This window comes from Lepus europaeus, chromosome 4 (assembly GCF_033115175.1).
Source record: "Lepus europaeus isolate LE1 chromosome 4, mLepTim1.pri, whole genome shotgun sequence".
NCBI classification, from domain to species: domain Eukaryota; kingdom Metazoa; phylum Chordata; class Mammalia; order Lagomorpha; family Leporidae; genus Lepus; species Lepus europaeus.
The window spans coordinates 56,745,375-56,772,749 of record NC_084830.1 but is presented as its reverse complement, the minus strand read 5'-3'; the positions used below and the strand labels follow the sequence as shown (position 1 = coordinate 56,772,749).

Sequence of the window (27,375 nt, the reverse complement as noted above, 5' to 3'; positions counted from 1 at the left end):
CGCCGTGGCTCAATAGGCTAATCCTCTGCCTGCGGTGCCGGCACCCTGAGTTCTAGTCCCGGTTGGGGCGCCGGATTCTGACCCGGTTGCCCCTCTTCCAGGCCAGCTCTCTGCTGTGTCCCGGGAGTGCAGTGGAGGATGGCCCAAGTCCTTGGGCCCTGCACCCCATGGGAGACCAGGAGAAGCACCTGGCTCCTGCCTTCGATTCAGCGCGGTGCACCGGCTGCAGTGTGCCAGCCGCGGTGGCCACTGGAGGGTGAACCAACGGCAAAAGGAAGACCTTTCTCTCTGTCTCTCTCTCACTGTCCACTCTGCCTGTCAAAAAACAAACAAACAAACAAAACTATATGTCAAAGGCCCCTGGATCTGTATCTCTTACCCAGATCTCAAAGTAACAGGCAGACGACTACTGCCTATTCCACGTCAACTTGACTGTCATAGCACATTCCCCTTAACTGGTCCAAAATATAACCCATTTTCCCCAAAACTCCCCAAATCTCTTTAGTCATACCCCTGTAAGGAGCACTACCATCCATGCTGCTACCCTAGTCAGAAACCTTAGAAACTTCCTTGACTCTTCCCTGTTCAGCCTCCCACATTGAAACTTTAGGTATGCATACACTTATTTCCATTTCCATGGCTACCACTAAGGGTTAAATTACCGCATTACTCACCTATCCTAAAGTAAAGATCCCTTGCCTGGATTCAAGCCTTCACTCTAGCCCATCTTGACATAAGATAAAGTTTTTAATGCAAATCTGACTAAATAACTTGCACTTAAAACATTTTAATGGTTTCCCATAACCTTTAGACAAAAATCAGAAATACATGCAGGGCTGGCACTGTGGCATAGCAGATAAAGCCACTGCCTGCCTGCAGTGCCAGAATCCCATAAGGGCATCGGTTCAAGACCCAGCTGCTCCACTTCCGATCCAGCTCTCTGCTATGGCCTGGGAAAGCAGAAGATGGTCCAAGACCTGGAAGAAGCCCCTGGCATGGGATTGGCACAGCTTCGGCCGTTGCGGCCATTTAGGGAGTCAACCAGAGAATGAAGACTTTTCTTTCTCTCTCTCTCTCTCTGCCTCTTCTTTTGTGTGTAACTCTTTCAAAGAAATAAATAAATCTTTAAAAAAAAATTTTTTTAACTGAGTAGGCAGTTAGAATGAAAGAGGCCCAGGAAGAGTCTAAAGATAGAAATGCCACAAGTGACCCTACCAACCAACACCCCTGTATATTTCCTGATCACTGGGCAGATTACACAAGCAACTCAAATATTAAAACAGCAAAACCTAGAGCCGTTGGAATCTTCAAAATCACACCACAACCTTTTCTGAGAGCCTCAAGGGCTGTTAGCTGGCACTGCTCAAAGTGAAAATGACTTCACAGTGGCGCGGGGGTCCTCCGCACACCTGTTCTTCACACCGCAAGGGGGCCAGCTCCTCGCGGGAGACCTACCCCTCTCCTTTCCGGACCCAACCCCGGGTTTCGTGCAGAGACCCGCGGAAGGGGGTGGGCCCGCCACGGTCACGGGGAGCGCGGCGGCGCACCTGGCCTGAGTTCTTGCCTCAATGCACGTTCCCACAGGTGGCGCGAGCCCGCCGCCTGCCCACAGCCCAGCGAGCGGGAGTCGGGTCAGCGGAGGTACCTCAGAGCCGCCGAATCGCCAGGGACTGCGCTGCGCGCGGCAGCCCGAAGTCCTGGTCAGGAGCCGGGGCCCCAGGGCGGCCCCACGTCCCAAAGGGAGGCAGCGCCACAGTCGCACGGCCAGCGCCATCACCACCACCTGACGGGCTCCGCCCTTCGCGCCTCCCCGGCGCTGCGGAACGCGGCGGCGCTAGAGGCGCCTCGGTCCTGCCCAAGAAGCCCAGGCCCGCCCGCTCGCTTCCTAGCCGGCGCCGCTTCTGCCCCTCCGGCTTCCGGTGCACGGTGCCGGGGACGGGAAATACCCCAGTGGGTGGGGCTTGGAAGACGGTCCGCGCCTGCGCCCCAGGCCCGCGGCGCTCCGTCGCCATCTTCCGGGCGCTGGCAGGGAGCGCCGGCGCCCCGGAGTCTTCTCGTGGGTTTGGCTCTAGGACAGATCACCTTTGGCTCAAGGATAGATCACCAGAACAGAATTGAGAGCTCAGAAATAGACCCGAGGATAGATGTAGGAGAGAAAAGATTCGCTATTTGTAATTCTCGTCTCCCTTCAAACGTAGGGTGAAACCTGGCATTAGAGCAAGGTTTTTTGGAAATAAATACTTGGAAGAATTAAACTTCCTCAACGTGAGGAGGGGAAAGGAAGAGATTGAGAGACTGCAGGAGAGAGAAGCCTGAGAAGAGGCGAAAAGGGATGTGGGGCTAAGTGAACAGCACTAGTGGAAATGACCTTTTAAGAAGTGGTTGCTGGGGCCGGCGCTGTGGTGGAGCGGGTTAAATCCCTGGCCTGCAGTGCCGGCATCCCATATGGGCGCTGGTTCTAGTCCCAGCTGCTCCTCTTCCGATCCAGCTCTCTGCTATGGCCTGGGAAAGCAGTGGAAGGTGGCCCAAGTCCTCTTCCTGGCTTCGAATTGGCACAGCTGCGGCCATTGCGGCCATCTGGGGAGTGAACCAGCGGATGGAAGACCTCTCTCTGTCTCTACCTCTCTCTGTAACTGTATCTTTCAAATAAATAAAATACACTTCTCGTCACAGTGGGATTCTTTCACAGGGAATGAAAAGATTTTCAATCCCACTTCAGGACTGGCTGCAAACGAGGTACCTATTATATGGATTACAACACAGGCTGTTATGAAATGTCTTCTGTATGGATTACATGAAAAAAAAATTTCATGAGCAATCAGGGAAGCTAGTTATAGTTTTTAAAAATTAAGTTGCAGGGGCCAGCACTGTGGCACAGTGGGTTAAGCTACAGTCTACAGTTCCAGCATCCCAGATGGTGACTTCTGATCCAGCTCCCTGCTGATGCGCCTGGAAAAGCAGCGAAAGATGGCCCAAGGGCTTGGACCCTTGCGTCCGTGAGGGAGACCAGGATGAAGCCCCTGTCTCCTGGCTTTGCCTGGCCCAGCCCTGACCATTGTGGCCATTTGGGGAGTAAACCAGTGGATGGAAGACCTCTTACCGTGTCTAGCTGAGTAATTCTGACTTTCAAATAAACACTAATTAAATTTAAAAAATTAAGTTGCACGTGTATGATACTTTTAGTACCACGTAGAGAATTAATACGCTTTTATTTTCCCATCTGCCTTGTGAAAAAATTATTCCAGGCTTACAAATTGGGGCACTGCAGCTTAAAAAAAAATCGTTACTATAAGCACACAGCTAAGAGACTTGAGTATTGTCAGAAAATTGGAATCTTTGTCTTCTGACTCCAAGCACAGTGTTCCTTCTCTTACATTATTTTTGCCAACACCAGTTCTCACTAAATCAGCCATCACTTTTTAAGATTACATCACTGTTATCTATTTATATTTTTCCTGAACTCTAGTCTTTTTCTCAGGAGTAATTACTTTCTCCTATTTTTACATATTTCTACTGGTGACTGCCTCAGTATTGCTAAATAATATGTACTACTGGATGCCATGATAAAGCTGAAAGTTAATTTCGGATATTTTAGAGTGACTTTTTAATTAAATATTTACTTAAAAATTTAGATACTTAGAAAAGTTGCAGGAACTCTCATGCACCCAGATTCAACCATTGTTAGTATTTTCTCACATTGACTTTATCCTTTCTGTATAGATATTCCATTTGATATATATACCATGTTCCTATTATTGTTTTCTCCTGTTGACTATTTTGAGTGTAGGTGACAAGTATTATAACTCTTCACTCTTAGAAAAAAAAGATATTTAGTTTCATGTAATTATCAACTTCAGGAAATTGAAATTGATAAAATACTATTATTTAACATACAAATTTTACCAAGTTCCTAGTGCCCTCCTTCATACCAACCTTGGTTTCCTTTTTCTGAAATCAAATTTGGATTATATGTTGCATTTAATTTTTATATTTCTTAAATTTCATTAAATCTGTAACATTACCTCAGCCTTTGTCTTTCGGGACATCAATTTTTTAAATTTTAATGTTTATTTTCATTTTATTTAAAGGCAGAGAGGCAGAGAAGCAAACAGAGATCTTCCATCCACTGTTTCACTCTCACATGCCAAAACAGCTGGAGCTGGGCCAGGCCAAAGCCAGGAGCCAGGAACACAGGCTGGATCTCCAGCATAGATGTTAGGCCTCAAGTACTTGAGTCCAGTGATGAGGCATCACTGCTGCCTCACCAAGTGTACATTAGCAGGAAGCTGGAATCAGGAACAGAGCTGGGACTTGAACCCAGGCATTTTGCTATGAGATGCAGGCAGCTGAAGAACCGTCTTAACTGTTGCACCAAACATGGCTTTTTTTTTTTTTTTTTTTTTTTTTTTTTTTTGACAGGCAGAGTGGACAGAGAGAGAGAGAGAGAGAGAGAGAAAGGTCTTCCTTTGCCGTTGGTTCATCCTCCAATGGCCGCCGTGGCCAGCGCACCACGCTGATCCCAAGCCAGGAGCCAGGTGCTTCTCCTGGTCTCCCATGGGGTGCAGGGCCCAAGCACTTGGGCCATCCTCCACTGAACTCCCTGGCCACAACAGAGAGCTGGCCTGGAAGAGGGACAACCGGGACAGAATCCGGCGCCCCAACCGGGACTAGAACCCGGTGTGCCGGCGCCGCAGGTGGAGGGTTAGCCTAGTGAGCCGCGGCGCCAGCCCCAAACATGGCATTTTCAAAATCTATAGTACTGTTGGTTTATAGCACGGTTCCTCAGCCTTGTTACTATTGACATTTTGGACTAGGTAATTCTTCATTGTGAGGGACTATTTTGTACATTGAAATATATTTATCAACCTCCTTGACTTTTACCTGCTAAGTAGCCCTGGGACCTCAACCCAGCTGTGACAACTCAAAATATCTCCAGACAGAGCTAAACCTCCTGTCAGGAATCTCTCCCATTCTGCTACCTCCTCCCCCACTCCCTAACCCCCACTTAACTGTTCCTTACCTGGTTTATTTCTATTCATCTTTCAGCTCTTACCATAAATGTCACTTCCTTAGAGAAAGGTCTCTTGATTCCCTTAATATACCTTTTTTTTTTTTTTTTTTTTTTTTTTTTTTTTTTTTTTGACAGGCAGAGTGGATAGTGAGAGAGAGAGAGACAGAGAGAAAGGTCTTCCTTTTTACCGTTGGTTCACCCTCCAATGGCCGCTGCGGCCGGCGCATCTCGCTGATCCGAAGCCAGGAGCCAGGTGCTTCTCCTGGTCTCCCATGCGGTGCAGGCCCCAAGCACTTGGGCCATCCTCTACTGCCTTCCCGGGCCATAGCAGAGAGCTGGCCTGGAAGAGGGGCAACCAGGATAGAATCCAGTGCCCCAACCGGGACTAGAACCCGGTGTGCCGGCACTGCAAGGCGGAGGATTAGCCTGTTAAGCCACGGCGCCGGCCCCCTTAATATACTTTCATTCCCCTCCACGGCCCTTGAAGCATTTTATCATTATGTTTTTATTTTTGTGGTTATTTAATTGAATATATTTTGGAAATAGAGTTGGTAGTTGGTAATGTGAACCTTCACTATAATGTGACTAGGCTTGTAACAGGGCCTGGCATAATTTCTTCATTTGTTCAGCAAATATTTGTATTTATTCTGTATTATAATATGCCTGGTATTATTCTAGATACAGTGAAAAAATAATTTTTTTTAAGATTTATTTATTTATTTGTAAGGTAGAGTAACAGAGAGGCAGAGGCAGAGAGAGATCTTCCATCCACTGGTTTGCTCTCCAAATGGCCACAACGGCTGGAGCTGCACCTATCTGAAGCCAGGAGCTTTCTCTGGGTCTCCCACATGAGTGCAGGGCCCAAGGACTTGGACCATCTTCTACTGCTTTCTCAGGCCATAGAAGAGAGCTGGATCAGAAGTGGAGCAGCTGGGACTCGAACTTGTGCCTGTATGGGATACCAGCACTGCAGGCAGTGTCTTTATTAGCTATGCCACAGCACTGGCCTGGAAAAAATAATTCTTAATGTAGTATATATTCTAGTCAGTGAAAGATATTCATTAAGTGAAATAAATAAGTTAAAGATGTAATAGATAGGGGCCGGCGCCGTGGCTCAACAGGCTAATCCTCCGCCTAGCGGCACCGGCACACTGGGTTCTAGTCCCGGTCGGGGTGCCGGATTCTGTCCCGGTTGCCCCTCTTCCAGGCCAGCCCTCTGCTGTAGCCTGAGAGTGCAGTGGAGGATGGCCCAAGTGTTTGGGCCCTGTACCCCATGGGAGACCAGGATAAGCACCTGGCTCCTGCCTTTGGATCAGCGTGGTGCGCTGGCTGCAGCGTGCCGGCCGCAGCGGCCATTGGAGGATGAACCAATGGCAAAAAGGAAGATCTTTCTCTCTGTCTCTCTCTCTCACTGTCCACTCTGCCTGTCAAAAAAAAAAAAAAAAAAAGATGTAATAGCAATAAATGCCGAAGAGGAATAGAGTGAATTGCTGTGTAGGCCTTGCAATTTTACCTAGGGTGGTGGTCACCGCAAACCTCAATGAGGGAGACAACTGGATAAAGACCTAAGGAAGAAGCAGTGAGCCATGAGGTTACCTCGGGCAGTACATTTGATTTAAAGGAAAATGAAAGTTCAAATGCTTACATCGCAAAGACAAATGGCATTCCTGTTAATGGTAAGTCACATAGATGGGAAAGAGTGAGAAAAGAGTAGGAAAGAAATGGGGGACTAATTAGTGTAGGACCTCCTAGACAATTGTAAGAACTTTGGTGCCTGTGTGTGTGATTTTGACATTCTCTAATGAACATTATAACTGAACCAATAGACTCACAAGGAGCAAGTAGAAAGCAGGTGCTAGCGTGTTACAAAGTCTAGGAAGAAAGAGCAGTGGCTTGGGGTAGGCTGGGAGATATGAGTAGTCAGTACATGGACATCTTTGAAGGCAGCTGACAGGATTAGCTGACAAACCACAACACAACAGGTGGGATGAGATGTGACAGTTGTCACAGATGACTCCAGGAATTTCAGTCCAAACTATAAAAGTGCTTTGTCTTTGTGTGAGACAAAGAATACTATGGAAGGAACAGCTTTGAGAAGGAGGTCGCTGTTGTGTATGTTAGATTTGAAATTGTTGTGTTCCGGATTGCCCAGATAGAAAGAACCAGCGAGACTCACCGTAATGCAAAGAACAAAGGGACTTCATTTGTAGGTCCAGCATGCTGGGGCCCCAGCCTCCCGCACAGCAGTGCTGGGAGACCAAGACCCCTTCTCTTTGTTCTTGGGGTTTTTGTAGTTCCCAGGCAAACAAGTATTCCTTCCTTCCCCTGGCCCTGCAGGACCAAGGACCGCCCACCTTATTGGTTGCCTCCACCTGGTCCTGTGGACCAGACCAAGGACTGCCTGGTGCCAGGTTTCATCTTCTCACACCAGGTGCATCCTGGGCCTAGTCAGTTTTTTTCTGTCTTGTGAGAAGCCTGTCATGGCATGGCTCTGGCCTCTCACAAAATGAGCATTAGACAAATGTGGTAGCCAGACTCCAAAACAGCCTCTAATAGTCCTTACCTTCTGGATTTACCCTTTTATGGAATTCCCTCCTACGCTAAATCAAGACTGGTCTGTTTATCCAGCAGAGTACTGCAAAAGTGATAGTGTGTGATATGCTAAATAGTAAATCATTACAGCTTCCAGTTTAGACTCTTGAATTATTGTTTGGTAGCAGGAGGCTGCCAGTAGCCCTGTGAAGATGCTGAGGTGTCATGCTGACAAACAGCATGAGTCCTGTACGTGAGACACTTTGAATGTAAGTGCTTCAATCGCCACCCAGCCTTGAATGACAGCCCTGGTTAATATTTGACTGCAATATCTTGAAAGATGATGAGCCAGAACCACCCAGTAAAGCCATTCCAAAATTCCTGAACCACAAAAGTTATGAGAGATAATAAATAATTTTCTGTTTTAAGCCACTAAATTTGATGCAATCCATCAAAGAGCATATGATGGTTAATCCAACATCTAAGTATAAAGGAAGGCAGTTGGGAACTGGAGTTTCAGAGAAACGTTATAAAAACTGGGGCTGGCATTATGGCATAGTGGGTAAAGCTGCTGCCTGCAGTGGCAGCATCCCATATGGGCACCAGTTCGAGTCCTGGCTGTTCCACTTCCTAACCAGCTCTCTGTTATGGCCTGGGAAAGCAGTGGAAGATGACCCAAGTCTTTACGCTTCTCTATTTGCCTGGGAGACCCATAAGAAGCTCCTGGCTCCTGGCTTTGGATCTGCTCAGCTCTGGCGGTTGCAGCCATCTAGGGAATGAACCAGCAGATGGAAGAAATTTGTCTCTCTCTTTGCCTCTGCCTCTTTGTAGCTCTGCCTTTCAAATAAATAAATTATTTTTTTTTAAAAGAAAGTTTGGTAGCCTCAAGAACAGAGATGGAATTCAAAGCTGCAAAGCAGATGAGGTAATTAAGGATGTAAGTGAAAAAAAGAAAAGATCTTAAAAACTAACCTCTGGGGGGACATGAGGATCAAAAAAGCAAAAGATATAAGAAATAGCTTATGAAGCATAGGAACATCTAGGAGAGTGTTTATCAATATTTCATTTCGACATGTATTTAACTCTCCACCAGGTGTTGAGTCTCATGTTTGAGGCACCTGGTATGCATGGTACATAATATGTGTTTAATACCTGTTGAATTAATAGGAGATAGTATAAGAACAAATGTAGAATGGAATTTAGCCTTTAGTTGAAAGGAATAGATAGATACATGGAATAGCTATGGCATTATGTATTCAAATGGTAAGTTGCCTTTTGGATACTAAAAATACAAAATCACCCCTTGTCTTACTTTTTCTTATTTTAGTGGAGATAAAAGTTCTGAAGGTTAAGTTTAGATAATATGCATTCTGGAATTTTGAAACTTGCAATCAAATTAGTGGTGTCCAAGAACCTTCATTTAAATATAAAAATGGAATAAGAAGTACAACCAACAATTTTAGCAAAAGCAAAAATAAAACATTGCTCCTCCCACTTTCCCACTGTACTCCACTCCCCATTAAGCCTTTGTTTCTGCACTTGGAATTTGTGAAGTTCGTTCCTGGCTTTGCCCCTGCCATCGTTCTTCTGTCTCCTGATCTTTGCATGACTGGCTCCTTAATTTTTATGATACAGATAAAATATTAGTACCTTAGGGAGGCCTTCCCTGACCCCTAATCTAAATAAGACCCCATCACCCCTAACTCCCTTTCTATCACCTCACCCGCCGTGTACTACTTTCCTCATGGACTTAGGACTGTCTGAAACCTCTTTTTTCTTTAATAATTTACTTACTATTTGTTCCCTTGCCTGGGGTAGAAAAGCCACTGCCTGTCTTGCTCACTGATTTATCACAAGTCTGAATGAATCCTCAATTGCAGCAATATGATTGCTTTAAAAATGTCTAGTTGACAGTTTTGGGATTAAGAGTAAAGTTTTTATTTAAGATGTCCTTTGCTTCATTTTCCACCTCTTATATAACACTAAAATTTTATTTTTCTAATTTTCTATTGATTTTTTTCTTATCAATTTAAATGAACTTGATATACTAACTGCTTGTCAGTTTTGTGGCAAATACTGTTTCCAATGTGTTTGCCTGTTGTTTTGTCCCTGTTTTTGGGGGGAGGCGGCAGAAATTTCAAGTCTTCACATGCAGCAATGTTTTCCAGTGGTTTGTTGAGTCTAGTGGCAGTCAAGTGGGCTCTTTGACATGAGTTGAATCTGCGACTTTAGGCAAGTAAGCCAACTCAGCTACCAAGTTGCTACCCAATTGCTTGTAATTAGATCTCAGTTTTCTCATTTGCAAAACGGGCATAACTGCACTAAATACGTCACAAAATTGTCGTGAGGACTAAATGAAATCGAGGATGTAAATAACACGGGTAGTGTGCACACTGAACACCCTCAAGCACGGTGAAGAGCGAGTATTTCACTATGTTCATGTTGAGAGTCTCTCGGCTCAGAAATGGTATGAATGTCTTCAATTATTTACATTATTTTGTCCTTGGCAGTTGTGACACAGTGGGTTAAATAGGCATTCAATATGGGCCTCGCTTGGCGTCCCTGCTGCTCCACTTCCCATTCAGCTGCCTGCTAATTCGCCTGGGAAAACAGCACAAGATTGGCTCAAGTATTTGGTTTCCTGCCAGGCAAGTGGGAGACCAGGATGGGGAGTGAACGTGGAGATGGAAGATCCCTTTCTCTGTCACTGGCTCTCTGCACCTCTGCCTTTAAAATAAACTATAAATCTTAAAAATATATATTATATATATATATACTTTAGTTTATTTTGGTGCCCTCAAACCATCAGCTTTTTTTATTTTTATTTTTTTTATTTTTTGACAAGCAGAGTTAGTGAGAGAGAGAGAGAGAAAGGTCTTCCTTCCGTTAAACCATCAGCTTTAACGCCTATAGCCAAGTTCTGGTTTTCGGTAAACACGAGTGACCCCTAAGGCAGTCTTGAAACATCAGCAAAACTAGTGGCTTTCACGGCTGGCTAGGGCCGGAGTGGGCGGAGCCGCGGGAGGGGCGGCGGCCGGCGGCACGCCTAAGCCCCGCCCCAGGACCCCGCCCCTCTGCCTGGACCGCCCCAGGTTCCTGTGAAGCCTGGGCCGCCCCGGCGACCCTGCGAACGCTGGCGGCCTGGTCCGCACCCTGGTTGGACTTACACCCCAATCCCTGCACGTGAGTGCTCCACGCTCCCGATCGCGGGGAGGGCGTGGCGTGGCCCCGGCACCCCACTGATTGCCTGAGGGAGAACAGTCCCTGATCGGAGAATCCGGGCCCGGCGGCTCGGCTCTGAGGGGCCCGCCTCGCCCCGGCGCTGAACCGCACGCGCACCCCGGGCTTCGGGCGGCGGGGTTCGGCAGGACGCGCGGGAGCCCTCCCGCCGCCGCACGGGAGGGCTGAGGCCTGACGAGGCCGTGGACTCCGGGAGCAGCCGGGGCTCGGCTCTCAGCCCCGGACCGCGAGGCACCGCCCGGGCCTGTGGTCTCGCACCTGGTCGGGCGGCGCCCGAACCTGCCGGCCTCCCGGGGCGGGGAGAGGGATGGAGCCGCTGCCAGAAGCTCCTGGCGAAGCGAGTGCCCAGATGCAGGGGGCGCGCTTCGGAGGAGCTGCCGAGGTGGGGAGGGAAAGGGGGGACTGGATTTCGGGGAAGGCAGCGACGTTGTGAGAAGGCGGATCCTAGCAGCTCCTGTTCCTGCTCCGGGTTCCAAAATCTTCTGTGCAGTGTTTGGGGAGTGGAGGAAGTACAGTTGGATTAGTTTTGCGTGCCAGAACCTCAGGGACTGAACAAACCACCATTAATATTGCCCTTGGTGATTACCTGCAACTTCTGCTTTTCTTTGTTGTCTTCTCATGCTGCCTTTGTATCGAATACTCAAATGGGCGAAAGGGGGGACTGAACAGCGACTGTTGATTAGGATGTTCCACAGCAACTCTGCTGGACATACAGAAGTCAGCTCACTTAAGACACACAACCGCACACTTTACTGGTGTGGTTATTCTGTCTCATACTCAGGAGAGCCAGGCGGAATAATTTGCCAGATCAACCGGAGGTCAGCATAGGGTTAGAGTTGGAATCCAGGTCTGTCTGATTTTAGGGCACATGCTCATTGAATTAGCATAAAAGACCATTATTCTTTGGTGTAAATTGGAGACTAGGTTTCCAGTCTATGCTGGGAGATGGATTAGCTGTGTGACCTTCAGCACATACTTATCCTTTAAGGGCCTGGTTCTGTGTTTGTGAAATGGAGATAAAAATTCCTCGATGGCTGTTAGGAGGATTAAATAAGATCATATGTATAAAACACTTAGAAAAGTGCCTGGCACATAGTGGTAAGCTATATATAGCTACATACATTGTGCTGTGGTCATTCATTGGACTCCACTGACTCCAACTCCAACTCCTGGGTGCTGCCAGTCATAGAACTCTGTGCAGGCCTAGCACCTAGGTTGAGGGAAGTAGCCAAGGACAGGAAAAGACAAGGGAACTGAGAACAGAAACCATATGATTGCACTTAGAGGGATACCAATAGATGTCTCAGGCATTGAGCTGTGGTGCTCAAGACCACTTTTTGCCTTTGTGAAAGTTTTTAAAAGGGCAGCTCCTTTCGGTTGATGAGCTGGAAAAATGCATCCCACCTACTCTGAAGCGTCAAAGGGATGGTTCTGCGGGACTAGGCCCTAGTGAAGCTCTTTGCCTGTGAGGTGAAACTGAGTTTCAGGATCTCACAGCTTAAAAGGTGCCTGACACCAGCCTCACAATGTAGTATGTAGTTCTCTTCAGGATTTCTCTTCTCAGGTCTGGTCTCTGAGGAAGAGGTTCCAGGATGGGGAAGATACTTCTTTGCCCCTAAGGGTTGCTTATTGACCAGACACCTCTCCTGAGGTATGAATGCTTGTGAATGCCTCATAGGCAATCATCTCATTTTCACATAAATGTAAACCTATTATACATTTTAAAACATTTTAAATATGCCACAATGCTTTTAATGCTAACATGCCTGCCCTATTTCATTTGCAGCATCTGTCCAGATACACAGTTCATACTGTACCCCAGCTCCTATCAATTCTCTGCATAGCTTTATTGGTGATTTTCTTAACCATCTTCCTTTTTTGGTATTGTCACTGGGCTTTTTTTTTTTTTTTCTAAACTATTGTTAGAATTTCCCTCCCTTTCTCTTTCTCTAAACATTCTTTTTTTTACAAAAAGATTTCTTTTTTTATTTGAAAGACAGAGTTACAGAGAGGTAGAGACAGAGAGAGAGAGAGAGGTCTTCCATCTGCTGGTTTACTTCCCAAACGGCTACAACAGCTGGAGCTGGGCCGATCTGAAGCCAGGAGCCAGGAGCTTCTTCCAGACAGGTGCAGGGGCCCAAGGGCTTGGGCCATCTTCTACTGCTTTCCCAGGCCATAGCAGAGAGCTGGATTGAAAGTGGAGCTGCCAGGTCTTGAACTGACACCAGCACTGCAGGCTCCAGCTTTATCCACTGTGTCATAGCACTGGCCCCCTAAGCATTCTTTAGTCAGTGAAAGTATGCCTGTCAGCAAAACAACAGAAAAAAACCATTAATTTTGGATGTGAAACATGATTATGTGACATTTTGACCTCTGAGGTTTACAGTGGGCCACCACTGCTTATCATAGCATGATATTTCAAGTGGCACATCCATTGGTAGTACTCAGCAAGTGTGAGCATTCTTTTAAGAAACCCACCATTACCTTCACCCTGTAGTGGGGCTTCCTTCCCACCAATATTTTCCCTTTATATTGTTGCTTATGTTGATTGGAATGAGATTAAAATTCAAAGAATTAGGTGGACTACTTGGTTGAAGATTTGTTAAAAGATTGTCTCATAAGGAGGTTTACATTTCCACTTGAAAGTAAAGTTTCTAATAGTGATAATCAAAAGCAGATATTATATATATATATATATATATATACATTTGATAAGATTCTGATAACTACATTGAAGCTGATTACTCTGACTTAAGTGTATTTGAAGAAGCTCGGATAGGAAATGATATTGGTAGTTTTTTGGAGAGGCTATTTATTCCTTTAGTATAAAATAGCTCGCCAGTATGAATCGTAACTTTAAAAGCATTGAAGTTAGTCTGTGTAATGGTCAAATTTGCCAATATGCATTAGGAGGTTAGCATATTCATATCCCCATACAAGAGTAGGAAATACTATATAACCTGTTTAGTAAATAATTTTGAAATGTACTTTTTTTAAAAGGATATGTTATGTCTAGTTCCTGTGGAAATTGTCAAAGCAACACTGTGGTTGCAAAATGCATTGTCATCAGACTACCTCAATTTCCTGAGCTTTTATGGTCTCTGTTGACCAAGCCTGTAAACTTCAAGGTGATAGCCAGCAAGCCTTAAAACAGCTATCTGCAACTGTAAAGAGGAACTTGCCTGTCCACATTTTCATTGTTTTGGGGTCACGATTTTGAAAAAGAAGTGAAAATCAAAAACATGTTTCCCCATGATGTTGTCAAAAGAAGTTTCTAAAAATACCTAAAGCTACAGCCCACCTTCAATAGATCTTGCTCCCCTGCACTGCTTTCATTTTCTCATTAGCACTCACCACCACCTAGCATCCGATGGGCTTTACTTCTTTGTCTTTCTTATTGTCCGGCTCCCTTCAGTGTAACCTAGTGGGGCCCAGTGATATTTGTTTTGTTCATTGTTGACCCCCCTGCACCTGAGAGAGGTGGGTCCTGTGGGAGTAGACTTACATGATGGAGATGTTACTAGTTTAATGAAGTAAAATGTACCCAAGAGGGGGTAGTCAATATTACCTGGTAGGGTCCGCTCATTTTGTTTTAGGTAAACCCAGACACCAGGTAGAAAGGTAGGAATGGAGTAGGGAGGCAGAGTGTGGTTTGAGTAGGTGTGTGTCTGCATAGGTCCATAAGTGAGAGCACATTTCTGTAAGAAGAGGGAGGAATGGCTTCAGAGTTCTGTAGGGGAGGGAAGTTAAGTGAAAGGAGAGGTTGTCCATAGAGAATTTCAACTGGGTTAAGCATTAAGGGCTTCCAGGGAAGAGATCTGTTTCTTTTGTTGTTGTTGTTGTTGATTTATTTATTTTTTTTATTTTTGACAGGCAGAGTGAACAGTGAGAGAGAGACAGAGAGAAAGGTCTTCCTTTTTGCCGTTGGTTCAACCTCCAATGGGCGCCGCGGCCGGCGCGCTGCGGCCGGCGCACTGTGCTGATCCAAAGGCAGGAGCCAGGTGCTTCCTCCTGGTCTCCCATGGGGTGCAGGACCCAAGCACTTGGGCCATCCTTCACTGCACTCCCGGGCCATAGCAGAGAGCTGGCCTGGAAGAGGGGCAACCGGGACAGAATCCGGTGCCCCGACCGGGACTAGAACCCGGTGTGCCGGTGCCGCTAGGCAGAGGATTAGCCTATGGAGCCACGGCGCGCCGGCCAGAGATCTGTTTAACAGAGCTAAAGGGAGGAGTTTCACCCAGTCTAAGTGGTCGTAGGTGGAGAGTTTAGTTAGAGCCTGTTTTAAAATTCCATTCATCCACCCCTTCTACTTTCCCTGAAGAAGGGGGAGGATAAGGAATGTGAAAATGCCATGAGATATGAAGAGAGGCGGATACCAGTCGAGTAATTTGAGAGGAAAACTTTGGCCCATTGTCTGACTGAAGGGAAGCAGGTAATCCCAATCTTGGAGTAATATCATTTAATAATATAGTTGAAACAGTGGACGCTCTTTTGTTAGTAGTGGGGAAAGCTTCCACCCACCAGGAGCAGGTGTCCACAATCACCAGAAGGTAACGTGCTCACCTAACTGGTGGCATATGGGTGAAGTCAATCTGCCAGTCCTCTCTGGGGAGTGATCCATGGGCCTGATGAGTGGGGAATGGGGGCCCTGATATTAGAATTGGGGTTAGCAGTTTGACAGTTGCTGCACATCTGAGATATGCTATGCAAAGTCTCTCATATGGCAGGAGTTAGGTATGTGTGTGATCTCAGGAAGTGAAGAAGAGAATTTGAGTTTGAGTGAGAGAGAGAATGGAGGTATTTTTAGAAAAGTAGCTTGGAGAAAAAAAGGGAGTATTAGCTTTCCATCTAGAAACCACCATGAGTCCTTTCTAGATGCCCCTTGTTGTTGGAAAAGGCTTGCAGATTGGTTCCTCCTCACACAGGGCACCATAAATGTTAGGAAAAAGGTACAGGATAGAGAGGAGGCAGTGTACGTATTTACAGCTAGACTGAATTTATTCAGAGAAAATAAATCCATAGAGGTGGTTGACCAAATGCCCCCATGCACATTGATGAAACACATGGCAGAAGGCCCTGACCCCAAGGGCTGAGCCTTTTTATACTTTAGGAGGGCTAGGGATGGGGGTGGGGGTAGGGGGCAGCAGGCAGAGGTGAATTCCTGGAACTGGGCAGAGCCTTGGGAACCTGGAAAAGAATGCAGGGTGGGGTGTGAAGGCCTTGCCCTGATTGAGATCTAGGGCAAGGAGTCAATTCCAGTGTCTATCTGTCTTTTGGGCAGTGAGTGGGAAATGGCTGAGGCTTATGTCTTTGTTCCATCAAATAGGCTGCTTGGGAAGGGAATTTTCCAGAAAGGTAAAAACAGTTGAAATAAATGTACTAAGCAACCATGAAATGACTACTCTTGAAGTCAGCAAATATTTCCGCATCACAGCCATCTTTGCCTAATATATAATCTGTAAACCTTGAGAATTAAAGCACCTGTAGTTGTCCCAGCTTTAAACTAAAGGGATTTTTTATCATTTATGCGTTATGAACTAGAGAGGAGCACGTAGTGACAGGGTATGTTATGACTGTCTTGCCCAATTAAATATTATGTATATCCAGTTAAAAAGTGAAGAAAGGGAGCCTGGTTTTGGAAACCGCGCCGTTACTGCTGGGGCGTAATGGATACTAAGGCAGGTGAGACGTTCTGGTGGCCAGTTCATCCCCTGAAGGTAAAAGGTTCTTAAAGTGGTGTGAGCGGAATAAGAACCCTGAGGGACATTAGTCTCAGCAAGTTTATGTGCTTTAATGTACAGTCCATTCTGCCTGCTGCATAGCTGGCCAACCACTTAATACTGAGTGCTTATCATTTTAAACCTTTTTCAACAGAGCATACTGAAATTCCCACTTGTGGGATGCAGCTCTGGTTTTAATTGAGGATAAAAGATACTTTATTTTGTAGATATGTACTTTATAGCCAACTTTGCCATGATGTTAAGTTTCATAAAGTGTGTAAATATTTAGATTTTGTCACTGCTTGTAGTTTTTGTTAACACCTCACTAAGTGAACCTGTAATGAACTGTTCACTTGATAGGCTTGGAAATATAATCGGGGACATTTCTAAAATGTGTATACAGTGGCCAAGGGATTAGAAAAATGTAACCTGAAGCGCATATTAAGTAAACTCCATTGCCTGCTATGAATCATGGAATAGACCTGTATATCTTAGAAATTATTTGGAGAAATTAAGGAAGGAGTCTTAGCTGATTGATCATTTTGTAGCAATAAGGACAAGATAAAAGTGCCAAAACGTGTGCTTAGTTTTGAAGTGAGAGTGATCATGTGTCAGCACTTTCATATTAATATCTTCTTTCCCCAATTCTGATGTCTAAGTGTCAGCAACTGATATTACTCAGTATAGTTCAAGAATTTGGAAACTTTTTTTCTTTAAAGCATGACCAAAAGTTGATTCCTTTTGCTACTGTGATATATACAAACTCTTCATAATGTGAGATTCTTTGGATATTAGTAAAGCTTACTTCCTCATCATGTTGCATATACTTGATGGACTGGTCCTGTGCTTTATTTGTTGAAGTACATTGTTTTTTTCAGGTCATCTGAGACTTTAGTAACAATTTCAAACAAGAGTATCTAACTTGTCAGGAATATCTAGATTTGTATTTTTCCTGATAGTGGGAAATGGAGGTTGAGTTTGGAAAACTCTATCCTTTTCTTTCCATGTATCCTCTTGATTATGAAATATGGTTTTTCTATTAAATTTTTAAAATTATTTTTTAAAAAATGATTTATTTATTTGAGAGGCAGAGTTAGAGAGAGAGAGAGAAGGAGAGACAGAGAGAGAGAGATCTTCCAGCTGCTGTTCACTCCTCCAGTGGCCGCAATGGGATCCATCCTAATCTCTGCTGGCCAGCCTGTGGCCTTCCAGGTTTCTCTTGTGGACCAGAGCACAATGGAAGCCTCACCCTAGCCTGTGAGCAAGGCTTCGGTGTGCTCAGGCCATGGGCACATCTATGTGACTTGAAAAAAAAGAAAGAAAAAGAAAAAGAGAATGAAAGAAAAAAGGGGAAAAGAAGGAGAAGAAAGAAAAGAAAAAGACAGAAAAAGAAAAAAGGAAAAAAGAAAAAGAAGGGGAAAAATGAAAAACAAACAAAACCAAAAAAACACAGCTGTAATAACTGGGGCTGGGTCAGGAGGAAGCCAGGAGCTTTTTCTGAGTCTCCCATGTGGGTGCAGGGGCCTGAACACTTGCGCCATCCTCCATTGCTTTCCCAGGCCCATTGGCAGGGTGCTGGATTGGAAGAGGAGCAGCCAGGACTTGCACCAGTATCCATATGGGATGCTGGCGCTGCAGGCCATGGCTTTAACCCTCTGAACCACAGCATAGGCCCCTCTATTATATATTTTTTAAAGTCTTTTAGTACCACTTCTTTTAAAAAAGATTTAGTTATTTATTTGAAAGGCAGAATTACAGAGAGAGGGAGAGGTTGAAGCGGGGTGGGGGGGGAGGGGGTTGGGTGAGAGAGAGACCATCTGCTAGTTTACTCCCCAATGGCTGCTTGGCCAGGCACAAGCCAGGACCCCAGAACCACAGTCAGGGCTGCACATACTGGCAGGGGTCCCAGCACCCAGGCCACCATTCATTGCTTTCCCAGGCCATTAGCAGGGAGCTGGATTGAAAGTGGAACAGCAGAGACCTGAACCGACTCATGTGGGATGCCTGCATCCTGTTGCACCACAGCTCAGGCCCCTAGTACCACTTTTTAACAAATTCCATCTGCACTGTAATTAAATTAGAGTCATAGAACATTAACTGGAAGACACTTTAGGAGGTACTTAAAGGGATTGATTCAATGATTGGATTTAACTGTTGAAGAAACAGCCCTAGAGAAGATGCAACATTTGTCCACATGCCAACCATTCTGCTGTGACTGATACAAAACTGGAGTCTATTTTTTTTTTTAAAAGATTTTGTTTATTTATTTGAGAGGTAGAGTTGCAGTGAGAGGGAGAAACAGAAAGGTCTTAATGGCTGCAACGGCCAGAACAGGTCTGATCTGAAGCCAGGAGCCAGGATCTTCTTCTGGGTTTCCCACATGGGTGCAGGGGCCCAAGTGCTTGGGCCATCTTCTGCTTTCCCTGGCCATACCAGAGAGCTGGATCAGAAGAGGAGTAGCCACAGCTAGAACCGGTGCCCATATGGGATGCTGGCGCCGCAGGCAGAGGATTAACCTACTGCGGCACAGCACCAGCCCTTAGAGTCCAGTTTTTTTTTTTTTTTTTTTTTTTTTAAAGATAGAGTGACAGAGAGAGGTAGAGACAGCAAGAGAGGTCTTCCATCCGCTGGTTCACTCCCCAGATGGCTGCAATGGCTGGAGCTACACCAATCTGAAGCCAGGAGCCAGGAGCTTCTTCCAGGTCTCCCATGCGGGTGCAGGGGCCCAAGGACCTGGGCCATCTTCTACTGCTTTCCCAGGCGATGGCAGAAAGCTGGATTGGAAGTGGAGCAGCCGGGACTGGAACCAGTGTCCATATGGGATGCTGGTGCTTCAGGCCTGGGCTTTAACCCACTGTGCCACAGCACCAGCTCCTAGTTTTTAATTTTTAAGTTATTTAGTTGAGAGTCAGAGACAGGGAAAGAGCTCTGATCCACTGCACTTACCAAATGCCTGTAAGTGGGTGGAGCTGGAACAGGGTCCAAGCTTTAAGCCAGGAACCCTTCCTAGGTCTCCCACACAGGTGGCAGAAAGCTAATCACTTGAGCCAACACTGTGTCTTCCAGGTTTGCATCCTTAGAAGCTGGAAATCATGAACCGGGGCCAGGAATTGAACCCAGATACCCTGATGTGGGATTTGGGCATCCCAACTGCCTTCTTAACTGTTTGGCCAAATACCTACTCCAGTGTTCAGTTTTTTAAACTCCTCATCCTTCCTGTCTGTCCCTTTCTCACATGCAAAGAAATCATGCCCTTTTCTCTGTTTTATGTTCTTTTATGCTTCACCTAATTCACTATCCCATTCTGGGACAGTATCTGAGTATCTGGGATAAAAAAGACAAAGGATTAGCAGTGGACTAGCAATAAGATGCTTAGCCTTCAGTAATTTATGATCTAGTGGACTATCTTGTAGAGGACGTACTGCTATCACATAAATATAAACCATTCCAGTTCCTTTACTTCTTTGGCAAACTACTGTTATTCTGGTTGCATTTGTTTAAGAATAAATAAATAAATCTTTAAAGTAAATAAGGAAGATATTACTGTTTGCCTTCTCAAATTGTAAAGGTCTTATTTCATTATTAATCTGTGTCAGACTGAATATTACATTTGATATACCAAGTAACAAGCCATAAGGAAATCCATTAGAGAATGTTACTGTTAGACTAAGTCATTGTTAGGGGGGAGAGTTGAGTCCTCAGGGCACTTGGGCTTGACCAGGAGAAAACTGGACTCCTGCCCTGGTGCTGCCCTTTACTAGCTTGGTGACTTTGGATGAGTCAGTAACTTGAACTTTTTTGAAACAAATTCTTTTTCTCCCCTAGTAGCCACTGTGCATTGTTTTGAAAATTAATGATGTTCTGAAAATTATCTACATATTCTGGGGCAGTCGAAGCAGGTACTTGATTGTTTAATGTTAGAGTCATAGATAGAACATAGGAAACTCTTAGCATTTAGTATTCCTGTCCCGCTGAACTCTCAGGGTTTTTGTAAATTGGGACACTTTGAAAGTTGTAAAGAAACAAAAAACTGTCCACATGTACAGAATAATTGTCTTTCTCCCTATTCTTGCCACTCCTTCCTCTCCTACTTGCTTAAGTGTAAGGAGAAAAATCCAGCAGTCAGTGGCAGCATGTACTTACATTGTTTTATAATGAAGTATATAAATATACTTTTAAAAATACATAGTGAAGTATATAAGTTTTAATTTTCAGTGAAAGTAGAACTCTCTTCCAGGGACCTTCTTCTGCCTCAAGAGTACTTTGGTGGCACCCTGCCTTTACCACAGAATTTTATGCTCTTGTTTATTTGTATGCTAGGTACTTGTTTTGCTTTTGCCCCCACCCCCTGCTTTAAAACACCTAAAGGTATTCATTAATAATTATTGAATGAATGGATCTCGCCACTATTATTACAATGAGCTTCAAGGTGTTTTATGATTGTATCATGATCCATACTTTCGCATAGTGATGGGCATACAGTAATGTATACATTTTCCACTTTACCTGGGACCTCCCAGTAATGTAGCAGCTCTTGGATTTTGGCTAGGTTGTTTTCGGAAGGGGACACTATTACTGTTCTGAGAATCCTGTTTGAGAAACACTCATAGTGGTTTACTGCTGATGTTGCTGGGCCTGTTCCAGCTGCCCCAAGGTTGCCCTTGCTGACTTTGAGCAGAGGCCATGTAGGATACACTGTGGAATAGCAGCTGGTGAATCATGCTGTAAGAATTAAAAGGAACTTCCAAAATTTTTTTAAATGTAGACCAACTATCTCATTTTGTAGCTAAAGACTGAAGGAAATTTACTGAAGGCATTATTACTTAGTGGAACTAAATTCTTCCTCTGAATTGTTTTCAGACAAATAATGAGTCAGGGACACTAGCCTTGTCTCCCTTCCTCCATGTTCCGAGTACACCAACCGGAAAGGTAAACAAGGGGCCTGTGCTGTGGCAGCTGGTTAAACTACCTCCTGCAATGCTGCCATCTCATATAGATGTCAGTTCTGCTCCTGACTGCTTCACTTCCCAACCAGCTCCCTGCTAATTCGCCTGGGGAAGCAGTCCTTGGGCCCCTGCACCCATGTGGGAGACCCAGAAGAAGCCCAGCCCTGGTGGGCCTTTGGAGAATGAACCAGTGGATGGGAGATCTCTTTCTCTCTGTCTCCTTGTCTGTCTCTGTGACTCTGCCTTTCAAATAAGTAAATAAAACCTTAAAAAAAAGTAAACCCTTTTTATTTATTTATGTTTTTTTTTTTTTTTTTTGACAGGCAGAGTGAATAGTGAGAGAGACAGAGAGAAAGGTCTTCCTTTTGCCATTGGTTCACCCTCCAATGGCCACTGCGGCCGGCGCATCTCGCTGTTCTGAAGCCAGGAGCCAGGTGCTTCTCCTGGTCTCCCATGCGGGTTCAGGGCCCAAGCACTTGGGCCATCCCCCACTGCCTTCCCGGGCCATAGCAGAGAGCTGGCCTGGAAGAGGGGCAACCAGGATAGAATCCGGCGCCCCAACCGGGACTAGAACCCGGTGTGCCAGAGCCGCAAGGCGGAGGATTAGCCTGTTAAGCCACGGCGCCGGCCATTTATTTATGTATATTTTTATTATTAATTTATTATTTATTTCCTAAATTTTCTATAATCAAGGTTGTTTAACTTTGGTTGTATAAATCCAAAGTTGGGTGCTTTATGTCCTACTGCTTAAAAATAAATCATCTATTTTGAGACAATCAATTAAAATGTTCAAGTAGTTGAGAAAATAGTTGTTATAATTCATGGATTATCTAATATATGGTGAGTATGCTGGAAACCTAGCCTTGCCAGGTAACTTTGTAATCTCTATTTTATAGATGAGGAAATCTAGTTTTAGTTGGTAATTTGGCAAGGGTGAAACTCCAAAATAAATGACAAGAAAGAAATTTGAGCCACACATATGGGCTCTGAAGTTCTCACTGTTTCTGCTACAAATAACCGGTGCCAGATGTCATCATCTTCAGGGAGAAGAGGAAGCAGTGAGGCATGGTTGCTGTCTCAGCCTGCAGTACATGGACAGGGTGATGAGCAACATACAAGTAACAATAGTGGAAAGAAACTAGGATCACAATAGCATGTCGGTATCAGTAGTAATTTTATGAAGTATTATTTGTTGTGGATCTTAAGGAGCTTAGATGCCCAGGTATGCTGGGGACAGATGTGGGCAGGACTATGAATTCTAGGCTTGGCTTATTGGCCTATGGTAGACCCTAGATAGCCAGTAATGACTTTTTTTTTTTTTTTTTCAATCAAGGGTGATGAAATCATGATGTGAATGGAGAGGGAATGGCAATGGAAAGGCCCTTTAAAAGACTACTACAGTAGCAAGTAGGGTGGAGAGACCTCAAGAAGGGTTGTGACTATGGGTGTAGGGATGGATCTGCATCTCTGTTTTGAGAGAGATTTGAGGTTGCAGTAGGTAGAATCTCCGTGACAGCTCTACTGAATAAATCTTAGAATAGGTTGAGTAGGTTTAAGGGGTGACAGAAACAAAGGAAGGTGATAAGCTTCAGGATTTTCAAATGGAACATGGGTGACTTGTGTCTTAAATTTTACACATCAGGCCCCACTTCAAATATGGTCTTAATTTTCTATTTCTTTGCATTATTTATATTATGATGTTGAGTCAGAAAATTAGGGTTACTGAGAGAATGTGATATGTTTAGCATTTCTAGAAATTATTTGTATTTCAGATAAATTTGAACCAAAGGATTTTCCATTATGTCACCTATACTGTAGGGAAGCTCCTGTTTAATCTAAGAACTATTTCTGTCTTGTCTTTCTGCTATCTTACTCTTTATTATTATTATTATTTTTTATTTGGGAGAAAGCATTCCCAGCCACTAATTCAGTTTGCAAATAACTGCAATGGACTGGGCTGAAGTCAGGAGCCCAGAATGCAATCCAGGTCTAACATGTGGATGTACCACTGCCTCCCAGGGTCTGTATTAATAGGAAGGAAGCAGTAGGCCCAGTTGGTATCTAACCCAGGCACTCTCATGTAGGACTTGGGTATCTTAATCAAGCCCTTAATTGACTGGCTAAACATCTGTCCTTCTTCCTACTTTTGGGGGACCAAAATATATAGACTCATTCTTTAGATACTCAAGCATTCATTCATCTCCCTGGTCACTCATTCTACTCAAATTTATTTTCTTCATTCAGAGGGTACAAAGCATGTTTTATTTTCTCCATCCTAGTTTGTGGATAAGATATCCTTTTTTTAAAAAATTGTACATTGTGTACTGGATAATTACATAGAAAGGGAATGAAAAGAGCAACTTCATGAATGTTGCTATTAACAAGACTCTAAACTTGGATGTTTATATAATTTTTTTCATTTGCCATTCAGTCATGTGGGTTTCCAGAGGAAAATGAGGCTGTAGCCAGAGTCATTTTCAAGGAAGAATGCTGCTAATAGAAGAAACTTATTTCCTGGCAGCAGTGTGGTAATTTAACTGTCAAAAATTTGTTACATAATTTGCTCTGCCTGGCATGTTGTTTTGGTAGCTTTTGTAGGAACATTTTTAGGGAAAAATAATGCTTTTGTGATATGTTATGTCTCTTTGCTGTGAGAGTGACTTTGCACATAAGTATCTGCTTCATTGTCCCCATGGTTGGAAATGCGAAGACTTCTGGTTTCTGGTGGGAGATTCTCTACATGGTGTTCTGCATGAGCTTTAGCAGTCCTTACTATTCTGTGTCGTTCACAGGATGCTGCGTCATGCTTGGTGCTGCTGACATGCCACTTATGATACTTTAAACTACCTTGTGAAAATGAAAAATATAACTAAACATTTATTCTACTGATTATTCTGTGTTAGATACAAAAAGTAAGGTGCCTGGCACACAGTAGATGTGCAAGTGTCCTTATAGTTTCTCCACTTTTACTAATGAAGAAATCAAGATTCAGGGAACTGAAGTCACTTACATGTGGTCCCACAGCTAACACTGGATGCAGGATTCAGCACAGGGGTGTCTTAATTCACGTTTGATCTTGTTGCTCTACTGTGGGGATATGTTAATATTAGCAGAAATTCTAAGGAGCAACTTGGTGTGGCTTGGAATAATCAGGGAAATTGTCATGGAATGGAATAATAATAAAAAATATGTAACATGGAGGCCGGCGCTGCAGCTCACTAGGCTAATCCTCCGCCTGTGGCGCCGGCACCCTGCGTTCTCGTCCGGGTTGGGGCACCGGTTCTAGTCCTGGTTGCTCCTCTTCCAGTCCAGCTCTCTGCTGTGGCCCAGGAAGGCAGTGGAGGATGGCCCAAGTGCTTGGACCCTGCACCCTCATGGGAGACCAGGAAAAAGCATCTGGCTCCTGGCTTCGAATTGGTGCAGCGCGCCGGCCGTAATGGCCATTTGGGGGATGAACCAATGGAAAAAGGAAGACCTTTCTCTCTCTCTCTCTCTCTCTCTCTCTCTCACTGTCTAACTCTGCCTGTCCAAAAAAAAAAAAAAAAATAGAACAAGCAGACAAAAAAAATATATATATATATATGTAACATGGGATAGGTAAGGGAAGATCAGACCCTGGAGGCAAGCAGTTTGAAAATAATAATTATAAATAATAATAGTGATAATAAACATCTGAACCCTTAGCATACAGTAGGCACTGTCTAGCTATATTACCTCATTCAGTCTTCACAATAACACTTTGAGGTAGGTAGGGACAGTTTCCTTCATGTTGTATATGAGGAAATCCCGAGGAAACAGAGAGGTAGGGGATCTGGTCCAAATTCATGCCTTAAATAATGGTATCCAGATGAGCACTTTGTCCCTACAGCCTGTGATATGGGGCAGTGAACAGGAAGGGGCAAGTCAAGGAGGTGGGGGTACTTCAGGGCTGAGTAAGTAGATGTAAAAAAGGGGAAAAGTGATTGTACATAGAAGGTGAGGGGCAAGGCATATTGGGGTATTGGTTCGGGGAGTCTTAGATACCAACCAGATATCTGAAGTTGTGAGATTTAAGGTCAAAGAAGAAGTAAGTATAGACAAAGACCAGGTGGTGATACAGCCTTAAAGGATGTTGGAAAATCCAAAGAAGAGATTGAGAAGGAGGTCCTGGGGTCAGTATGGTAAGGACTTCATGGACATGGGCTTCAGATGAACTGTTCTGTCTTTTCTGTGTTTCTGTGTTTTGTGATGATTCCTCCTTTTCATTTTTTTTTTCCCAAGGTTGATTTATTTATTTGGCAGGCAGAGTTACAGAGAGAGAGATCTTCCATCTGTTGATTCACTCCCTAAATGACTGCAAAGGCTCAGGCTGGGCCAGGCTGAAGCCAGGAGCCTGGAGCTCCATCCAGGTCTCCTATGTGGGTGGCAGGGTCCCAAGGACTCAAGCCATCTTCCTCTGCTTTCCCAGGCACATTAGCAAGAAGGTGGATTAGAAGTGGAGAAACGGAGACTTGAACCCATGCTCATATGGGAGGCTGGTATTGTAGGCGGTGGCTTAATTTGCTGCACCCCAATGCTGGCCCTGATTTCTCCTTTCTACCAGTTTTTTTTTTTTTTCTTGCATTTTGTTTTGTTTTTAGCATTTCAAATTTTTTATAAATCAAAGTTAAGAGGGACAATTATTATAGTAATTAACAGAAATGCTCTCTAATATTGTAGGCATGTACTTCAGAAAAGAATAGCTAATATTCTGAACTGGGTGGTATGAAGACTTGCTAATTTTTGGTTCTGAATTCTCTGTCTTATTACTATTTGATAAAGAGACATTATAGGTGTCATGTAAGAGTGTTTTAACTTGTGAGACACTATAGAATTAGAAGAGATTTGACAGGTGACTTCTTCTTTTAAAGCTTTATTGATTTGTTTCAAAGATACAGTGACAGATGGAAGGGGAGAGACAGAGAGAAATCTTCCATCCTCTGGTTCACTTCCCAAATGGCTGCAATAGCCAGAGCTGGGCTAGGCCAAAGCCAGGAGCCAAAACTCTAGGTTCTTCCACGTGGGTAGCGGAAACTCCAGTATTTCGGCCACGATCTGCTGATTCCCAGGCGCATAACAGAGGGCTAGATCAGAAGTGGAACAGCCAGGATTTGAACTGGTTCTCCAGCGTGGAATGTAGGCATCACAAGCTGTGGCTTAACCCACTGTGCCACAATGCCCATCCTGATGGGTGACATTTTAAAGAGAGCCATTTCACCCTGTTGTCCCCAGTTTGAGAACTTACAGTAGCACTGTTAGCCACCCGCTACATCCTTCAAGCTGGCTCTCCAGGTACTAAACTTGTCCTCTCTGCACGTCTGGCTTTGCTTTCTCTTACCTAGATGCTCATGTCTGTGACACACAGTGGCTGAGGTGTCCCTACTGTCTTCCAATATCCTGCTCTTTCCTACCTCTTTTGTCTCCCATGTTATGTTCAGGAGGAATCCTTCTGAGCCCAGAGAGTGTTAAGTCTCACCCATGCTATTAATTCTTTCTCTTTCAAGATTTATTTATTTATTTGAAAGGTAGAATTACACAGAGAGAGTGGTTTTCCATCTGCCCGTTCACTCCCCAAATGGCGCAATGACCCAGGGCTGGGTCAGGCCAAAGCCAGGAGCCACGAGTCTCTTCTGGGTCTCCCACACAGGTGCAGGGGCCCAAGCACTTGCACCACCTTCTGCTGCTTTCCCAAGCACACTAGCAGGGAGCTGGATTGGAAGTTGAGCAGATAGAACTTGAACCAGCACCCATATGGGATGCCAGAACTGCAGGTGGCTGCTTTACCCACTAAGCCACAGCACCGGCCCCCACATTGTTAATTCTTGTCTGATTGGTCTTACCGGTCCGAGGGGAGGGCAGTTGCTGGAGTGAGTTTCGTGGATTCTTTTCCTCAGCTTAGTATAGAAAT

The 27,375-nt window shown here is 44.7% G+C and overlaps 2 protein-coding genes and 1 non-coding gene across 5 annotated transcripts in view; 2 read left to right on the top strand and 1 right to left on the bottom strand.

Annotated features, from left to right (window-relative positions):
- RMDN1 (regulator of microtubule dynamics 1) overlaps positions 1 to 1,893 on the bottom strand; it is a 34,815-nt gene extending 32,922 nt beyond the window's left edge. For both annotated transcript variants that reach the window (XM_062188293.1, XM_062188294.1), the window contains exon 1: positions 1,646 to 1,893. In XM_062188293.1, the coding sequence (XP_062044277.1) occupies positions 1,646 to 1,774 (129 nt within the window). In that variant the 5' untranslated portion in view covers positions 1,775 to 1,893. The remainder of the gene's footprint in view (positions 1 to 1,645) is intronic.
- An 8,725-nt stretch (positions 1,894 to 10,618) lies between these two features.
- CPNE3 (copine 3) overlaps positions 10,619 to 27,375 on the top strand; it is a 60,008-nt gene continuing 43,251 nt past the window's right edge. For both annotated transcript variants that reach the window (XM_062188292.1, XM_062188291.1), the window contains exon 1: positions 10,619 to 10,726. The gene's annotated coding sequence lies outside the window, so the exon portion shown is untranslated. The remainder of the gene's footprint in view (positions 10,727 to 27,375) is intronic.
- Positions 17,674 to 17,808, top strand: LOC133758964 (small nucleolar RNA SNORA52). The gene has a single exon (XR_009865860.1). It is a non-coding gene; the product is annotated as a small nucleolar RNA SNORA52 (small nucleolar RNA).